This window comes from Petaurus breviceps, unplaced genomic scaffold (assembly GCF_028583685.1).
Source record: "Petaurus breviceps papuanus isolate PSGF00001 unplaced genomic scaffold, PetGlider_PUasm1.0 229, whole genome shotgun sequence".
NCBI classification, from domain to species: Eukaryota; Metazoa; Chordata; class Mammalia; order Diprotodontia; family Petauridae; genus Petaurus; species Petaurus breviceps.
The window spans coordinates 20186102-20194614 of NW_027185903.1; the positions used below are offsets into that span (position 1 = coordinate 20186102).

General features: G+C 44.2%; 1 protein-coding gene across 1 annotated transcript; it reads left to right on the plus strand.

The window, feature by feature from the left end:
* Window positions 1-5436: 5436 nt before the first annotated feature.
* Window positions 5437-5979, plus strand: LOC138167447 (small ribosomal subunit protein uS10-like). The gene has a single exon (XM_069096337.1). It carries the CDS (start codon window positions 5589-5591, stop codon window positions 5946-5948), a length of 360 nt encoding a protein of 119 aa, XP_068952438.1. The 5' UTR covers window positions 5437-5588; the 3' UTR covers window positions 5949-5979.
* The last annotated feature ends 2534 nt before the right edge of the window (window positions 5980-8513 follow it).

Consider the following 8513-nt stretch of genomic DNA (forward strand, 5'->3'; position numbering starts at 1 on the left):
CAGGAATCAGGAAGACCTGAGTTCAAAACCAGCCTCTGACACCTACTGTGTGACCCTGAACAAGTCACTTAACCGATGTTTGTAACCCTTGTTTTTAACCTCATATATAAAATGGGAAATTAATAGAACCTCCCTCCCAGGGTTGTTGGGAGAATCAAAAGAGGTAATAGCTATAAGGGATTTAGCACAGTATGTGGCACATAGCAGGTAATTAATAAACCTAGGCACTATAAAATTATTATCATTACCTTATGATTCTTTTATATATAATCTATTATCAAAATATGCAAATATTATTTAAATAATAATGTTTCATATGTTATTACTCTTACTATTTAATAGCTATCATGCTTCATCATGCATAAAATGAGGGGGTTAGATCATGGCCCCTAAGATGTAGATCTATAACCCTATGAACCTTAAGGCACTCTAATAATGTTATTAATCTTTAGAAGAGAGAAGCTGTAACTAGAGAACTATCTTCAGAGTCAGGAATACCTGGGTCCAAGTCCCTCCCTGACATGTTCTTGGTTATGGGACCCTGGGTAGGTCACAATGTCTCACTGCTCTCCAAGACTCAGATTAGGTGTCAATCTGAATCGATAAAGGGAGGGAGTTTCCTCAGCAACAATACCGATAAAACCCTAATAAAGTCACAGATTCCATCCAAGAGAAAGAGTCAGCATCTACACAGGGAAGATCATTGGACTCATGAGACTTACTGATGATACCAAGACTGGAGAGAGAGAAGAGGGCTAAGGACAGAGCCTAGGCAGGCACCCAGAGTTAAGGGGCATTACATGGATGATGGATGAACAAAGGACTCTGAGAAGAAACTGCCTCAAGTCTCTCCCCACTACAATCTAGCCTCCACCAGCTGCCAAAGTGAACTTTCTAAAGCATGGGTCCAGTGGTAGCAACAGCCTGGCCTCATTCACGCCAGTGGCTCCCTATCATTCCCAAGAACAAATGTACGGTGCTGTCTTTGACATTTAGAGTTCTTCACTACGTCTTCAGTCTTTGTTATGTATCCCTCCACACGTTCTAGGATCCAAACGCTCTAGCCTACTGCTTTTTTCCTCATAGGATGCTGATCTCCCATCTCCTCCTTCCTATTTATCTGGGTGAGTCTCCTTGGTCTCCAACTTCTTGTGTTCCTTTAGCTTCCTTCAAGGCTGAACTTGCTGCGGGGGGCTGTTCCCAGTGTCCCCAGCTGCTGAAGCCCCTTCTCTGAGAGGACCTCTGCTTTGTATGATCTTACCTGTTTCTATTTCTTTAGGTGCTGTCTCCCCCTTTAAAATGTGAACTCCTTGAAGGTAGGGATTCATTTTTGCCTTTCTTCATACCCCCAGCACTTAGCACAGCGCCTGGCCCATAATAACAGTATGCTTGCTGACTGACTGACCTATCTGCACTAACAGCCCATCATTACTGGTTTCCCTCAGCTTCTAATTAGACCTTGAGTCATGGAGGTAACTGTGACCGTGCATATATTCACACACATTTCATCTGAGCTTTCTACCCTATAGGGTGCCAAAATCACTATCCACTGGTACTATTGTAAAGAGGGAAAAGAGAATGGGGACTGAGCTGCTACATCCACAGAGCCTTTTCAGCCTCTCCCACCAGACACATGGCTGCCTCTGCCTGCCCCCCTCTCTTTCTGCTTCCCCCTCCCCTTTTTACCACCCCTTCTTCTTTGTGAGTGGAACACTTGCCAAGCTCCCTTTGTTTACAAGGTTTCCTTCACAAACATCATGGATGCAATTGGTTTTCTTGAAAATTCACTGAAGAAATCTCCTATGGTTTCGGCAAAACATCTTTCTCTTGAGGAGGAAGCCCTTCATCCTCAGGACATTTAGCCAACCTGCTTGAGGATAAATGCATTTTACTTCTGCCAAGTGCTGCTACAGAGCTCACTTGGAGGCCTATTGCTCAGTCTCATCCTGGCTGAGGTAGCAGAGTACAATGAATGCCGAGTCAGATGACCTGGATTCAAATCCTGTCTCTAACACTTACTACATATATAGAGACAGGCAAGTCCCTTTACCTCCCTGGGCCAGTTTCCTCATCTGTAAAATGAAGGGATGGAGTAGAACAGATGACCTCTAAGAGTCCCTCCTAATCTATGAGATCCCAGCCTACACGGTGGGGACAGGGCAACACTCCATCAAAGAATGCCTGGAGGATCTGGGCAAGAGGGGGTGCTCTGTTGTGAGCAGAGAGTCACCCAGGTATATAGAAAGGAGGAGATTGGGGGCAGAGTCAAGATGGCAGAGTAGAAACAGGACTTCCAGGAGACTCCAGCTTCCACCTTCCCCAATTCATGTAAAGGGGGACTCTGAATAAACTTTGAAGCTACAGAACCCACAAAATGATACAAAGAAGCTAACTTCCCGCTGAGGACAGCCCGCAGCCCAGCAGGAATGGGGGGGGGGGGGGCAGACCAACCACCAGCTGGAGGGACTCCTGATCACCAGCAGCTGTGGCTGTTTCCAGAATTGTCAACACATAGAAGCAAAGGACAAAGTGAAAGGTCAGTTCAGGGATCCAGTAGTTGGGAGTGCATCGGCTTTTGCCCCCAGGGTGAGAAGCCCCTGAGGAGTAGCTGCTGTGCAGTGGCCCCCACACCCCCACGTGGCAGCTTCAGCTCCAGGCCTGCAGAGTGTAGGGGGACCAAGTGACCAGTCTGAGGAGTAATCGCTCTTGCTTTTACCTGCTTGGATCTGGATTGTGGTCTAGGGTAGAGGTCCTGGGATGTGTGACCAGCTTGCCAGAGCATGTGGAGGCTTCAGAGAGGGCACCCAACTAATACCTTCGGCAGCTGAGAAAACCCCAGCATTTGGTACAAAGCTCTCCTATCTGGTGGTAGAGTCCTACTGTGGCAAAAAACCCAGGGGTCAAGTGATTGAGTGGCAAAATAAGCAGGCAAAGGAAGCAAACCAAGCAAAGCAATCCAACATCAGACTCCTATTTGGGGGACAAAAAAGATCAAAGCATGGAACAGGAGGAAGACAAGAAAAATATGAGCTGGTTACAGGCCATAGAGGACCTTAAGAAGCAAATAAGAGAAGTGGAGGAAAAATTAGGAAGAGAAATGAGAACGATGCAAGAAAATTATGAAGTGAGAGTCAGCAGCCTGACTGAGGAAAATGACACCTTAAAAAATAGACTAACTCAATTGGCAAAAGAGGCTCAAAAAGGCAATGAGGAGAAGAATGCCTTAAAAAGCCGAATTTGCCAGATGGAAAAAGAATCTCAAAAGCTCAATGAGGAGAATCATTCCCTCAGATTTAGAATGGAGCAAAGGGAAGCTAGTGACTTTATGAGGAATCAAGATGATGTTAAACAGATCCAAAGAAATGAAAGAATAGAAGGCAATGTGAAATATCTCATGGAAAAAAACACTGATCTGGAAAATAGATCCAGGAGAGATCATTTAAAAATTACTGGACTACCTGAAAGCCATGACCAAAGAAAGAACCTAGAAATCATCCTCCAAGAAATTCTCAAGGAAAACTGCCCTGATGTTTTAGAACCAGAGGGCAAAATAGAGGTTGAAAGAATCCACCAATCAACTCCTGAAAAAGATCCCCAAAAGAAAACTCCTAGGAATATCATAGCTAGGTTCCAGAATTCCCAGATCAAGGAGAGAATATTAAGAGCGGCCGGGAAGAAACAATTTGAATATTGTAGAAACGCAATCATGATAACACAGGATCGGGAAGCTTCTACACTGAGTGATCAAAGGGTTTGGAATATGATATTCCAGAGGGCAGAGGAGCTGGGATTAAAACCAAGAATCACGTACCCAGCAAAACTGATTATCATGTTTCAGGGGAAAATATGGTCATTCACTGGAATAGAGGACTTTCAAGCATTCTTGATGAAAAAAACCAGAGTTGAATAGAAAATTTGACATTCAGATACAAGAAGCAAGAGAAGCTTGAGAAGGTAAACAGGGGAAACAAATCATAAGGAACTTATCAAAGTTGAACTATTTGCATTCCTACATGGAAAAACGATGATTGTAACTGATGAAACTTTTCTCAGTATGAAAATAGTTGAAGGGAATAGAAATATATAAATGTGTCTATATGTCTATATAGGAGGGTATATGGGCATATGAATACATATGTGAATGTGTGTATATATGTTTACAGGTATACATAGATGGCACAGGACCAATTTAATAGGAAGGGATGATGCTTAAAAGGTGAAATTAAGAAGTGAGAAAGGAATATAATGAGAGGAGATGGGGAAAGACAGAATGGGGTAAACTATCTCATATAGAAGAGGCAAGGGGAAATGGTTACAATGGAGGGGAAGAACAGGAAGGCAAAAAGGTAAAAACTTTAATCTCATTGAATTTGGCTTAGGGAGGGAATGACATACACACTAAATAGGGTATGTCACCCTACAAGAGAGGAGAGGGGAAGGGGATGAGAGGGGGGATGATAGAAGGATGAGTAGGCTGTGGGGGAGGGAAATTAGAAGCACCCACTTTTGAAAAGGGACAGGATCAAAGTAGAGAATAGAACAAGTGGGAGGTGGGATAGGAGGGAGGGAAATATAGTCAGTCTTTTACAATATATCTACTATGATAATGTTTTGCATAGCTACACATGTACAACCTATACTGAACTGCTTATCTTCCCAGTAAGGGTGGGTGACAAGGGAGAAAGGGAATGAATCTGGAATTCAAAGTTTTAAAATCAAATGTTTAAAAATATATAAATACAATTATTAATATTTTTTACATGTAATTAGGAGGCATTGGAGCATAGAGATTCACCATGCCCTACTGGAAAAGTCGAAGGGGGTATGGGAGAAGATATGGGAGAGAGCAGATTGGAGGAGGAGATATCCTATAGGACTGCTTATTTTGGGGTGGTGGGTAGGCGAAAAATGGGGAAAAAATTTGTAACTCAAAATCTGGAGGAAATGAATGATGTAAACCAGAAGTTAATAAAGCATTTGAAAAATAAAAAAGAGAGAGATCCTGCCCTCCCCTGAACTCTCACAGCATCTTGTATGGCCTTCTCTAAAAAAAAAAAAAGAAGAAGAATGAAAGAAAGGAGGAGATTGAGATGGAGCATTGTATGAGGAAAAAATTGAGTAGGCTAGAGTGTTTGGACCCTAGAACATGTGCAGAGATATATAACAAAGACTAAAGATATAGTGAAGAGCTCTAATGTATGTATGAAAGATGTACAGAGCATCTTCTTATTTTAACATAAAATCTCTGCCCTTCAGTGGGAAAGCTAGTCAATGGCTGACACCCCACAACAAGCCCACTCACCATCTGCCAGAAGGTAAAATGCATTGCACAGAAATGGACTCTTAGAATCCTTGGGTAGAATGAAAGCACCCAGAGGGCAGGAGAGTTTTTTCTTGTTTTTCTCTTTGCGCACACACAAGATTCTCCAGTGCCTGTTGGTACAGCTTTGGATTGAAAATAAAACCCTCGGGTGAAGGTATCGCCGCTGCAGCCGCTTGGAGTCGGCAGTCTCTGCCTCTCCTCCTCCTGACTCACCGCTGTTCGCTCTCACCGAGGAATAAGCCGGTCAGGAAGCTGCTCCGCCGCCATGGCATTCAAAGACACCGGCAAGACCCTTGTGGAGCCCGAAGTGGCCATTCACCGGATCCAGATCACCCTGACCAGCCGCAACGTGAAATCACTCGAGAAAGTGTGTGCCGACCTAATCAGAGGAGCCAAGGAGAAGAACTTGAAAGTGAAGGGACCTGTTCGAATGCCCACCAAGACACTTCGAATCACAACTAGAAAAACTCCTTGCGGTGAAGGTTCAAAGACTTGGGATCGGTTCCAGATGAGAATCCACAAACGCCTTATTGACTTGCACAGTCCTTCTGAAATTGTTAAACAGATCACTTCTATCAGCATTGAACCAGGTGTAGAAGTTGAAGTCACCATTGCAGATGCCTAACCAATCTCTTTTAATAAATTGATTGCAACTATTGAAAAAAAAAAAAAGAAAAGAAAAGAAAACCCTCAGCCCCTTTTCCACACGTGCCGTTTCCAAGCCAGGCATCCCCCATTCTGCATTTATGCAACTGATCTGTCCTTGTTAGATATCCTCTCGCTGGTTTGGGTCCTACATCATGTCCAATCAAATTGAATGTTCAATTTGTCACTAATGGTATTCACTGTCCCTCCCAGCTTTGCACAACCTGCAAATTTGGCAAGCATTTGTCAACCGAGTATTTGAATCACTGATTCCCCTAAAGGAGGCTCTTTTGTTCAACACAGAAGCACTGGCATTTATTAGAAACCATTGCTCAGTCCATTGTGAATCAATTGACCTAACATCCTTCTCATACAGCCCACATTTCACTGCCTTTTCCACAAGGGTTACACGGGAAACTTAGTCAAATGCTTTGTTAGAATCATGGCTCTCTTGAGCTAATGACCCAATTGAAAAGGAGAGTAAAATGAGGCTGGCACAGAGCTGTGACCAGCCAAAGGGCTGCTGGGAGCTTTGCCACAGGGTAAGCACCTGGTGGAGGGGGGTGGGCTTCCTCTTTGAAAGTTGCTGTCATTTGGAGTTATACTTCCTCCCCAAGGCAGCCTTCAGGGGCTGGACAGGGTCGCAGTGGAGGACCACTAGACAGGAAGGGCCATCCCAGAGAGGAAGTGGACTTCTCCCTCTCACCACATTGCCCATCGGGCTGCCACCACTTCCCCCTGGCCTTATGACTTGTGGCTACTCTCTCCTCTGGTGCTCTCCCCAAAAGCAAACCTGAACCAGCCCTTCTGGCACCTATTCAGGGGAAGCAGGCAGAATGGTCAGGATCAGAAAGATAGCCTCCGGGTCTGTCTGGGTGTCTGCCCTTCCCTCTCTGCCCCCTCCCTACGTAGCTGCCAGAGCATCTCCCCCCACCTCCAATGTCTGGGTTAGTATTCCTGCCAGGTGAGGGAAGTCAGTGTCTCAGAGGCAGGCACTTTCCCCTCTGGAAATAATGAAAAGAAAGCTCTTGAGGCTTCTGAGAGAAACCTGCAGAGCTAAAATCTCCACAAAATGCAGCAAACAGGGGCCCCAGTGTTTCACTCGTGTTTCACTTGCATGCACGCTAACTCTGGAAAGGAATGTGCTGACCACATGGAAGTCTTGAGTCTCTGCCTGAGCTGGAAGCAAGCTAAGACTGGAGGGGGAGGAAGGGGTGGATGCTGGCTGGAGAAGGATGGTAGGCAACCAGGACCCTGAGCAGGCCTTGGCGCTTCCCTTTCAGAGATGAACACGTCTTTGTCATTTCAGACTACTTTGCTCTAATTAAACACAGGGATTGGTCAAAGAAGAGCCAGGCCATTCAGAGCCACTACCAATTTCATGTCCATTAATTTTCTGAAACAAGCTCTCTTTGAGGTGCTCAAGAATAGGGTCTGAGTGCCTAGGGACATAGACTGACTGCCAAAAGGGTCTGCAACACAAAAGCAGTTAAGAACCCCTGATCAAATCCAGATGAAAAAATTGAGGGACAGAGAAGTGAAATGCCTCAGCCAAAGTCTTCATGTATGTGGTGTTGGCCCAGCCAAGTCATGAACATGGACACCCATAAATATCCCCCTTCCACCACCACAATGACAATTAAAGTGCTGAGATTCAACTCTAGGTCTTCCAACTCCAAATAATGCAGCACTATTCCCATGACACCATTTTACAATCTTTCACCTGTTTCTAAGCATTTCTGAAGAGTTATTCTGATGGTAAAACATGACCAAGACCCTTTAGTGATTTGTTCTTCCCATAAGCTGTGGAAGAAGTCAAGGGAAACATTCCTATTATATAGACAAGTAAACCAAGACAAGAAAAAAAGTGACTTCTCTAAATCTCATGGCCCATTATGCATGAGGAGCACAGGGATCAGAACTCATTGCCTTGGAGCTGTGCCGGCTCCCTAGAATGAAGATCTAGATTTAGAGTACCTGAAGTCACCCTCATGTTTATAGACATGATTTTTAGTACCTTTAAGGCTCTCTTAACAAGACAGGATTACTCACTCTCTACAGTAGCTGTTACAAAACTCCAAAAGGACTATCACTGCTGCCATACAGCCCTAAGGCCAGGACAAGGAAAATGAAATGAAGATGCAGAGGAGTTTGTTCTCAATCACATATGTATAATAAAGCCAGAAATGTATCTATGAATACAGGAAGACAATAAACTTGCCATCTATATTTAGGGGGCATTTGTTTCTCTGCCTTTACCTTTATCATTTATTGTACAGGAGACCAACCTGAGGGTTGAAAAACTAGAGAACTCTTGACCCTGAGATCCCTTGGCAATTTGTTGGCAGAGTAGCTTCCAACCAAACACAGGTTGACTAGGTGCAGTTTAGTAAACAGGGAGCCTAAAGGAATTTCTAACTCTAAGTCAAAGTGTGGTTTCTGACAGAGACCCTGATCTTAGTGAACAGGAAGTTGAAGTCTAAATAAAAATAGACTTAAGACTATGGGCACAAAAGTGCTAGACCAGGGGTGGAGAACCTGCAGC

Excerpts from the sequence above, each read along its gene's own strand:
- LOC138167447 (XM_069096337.1), top strand. The coding sequence starts at position 5,589 with ATGGCATTCAAAGACACCGGCAAGACCCTTGTGGAGCCCGAAGTGGCC.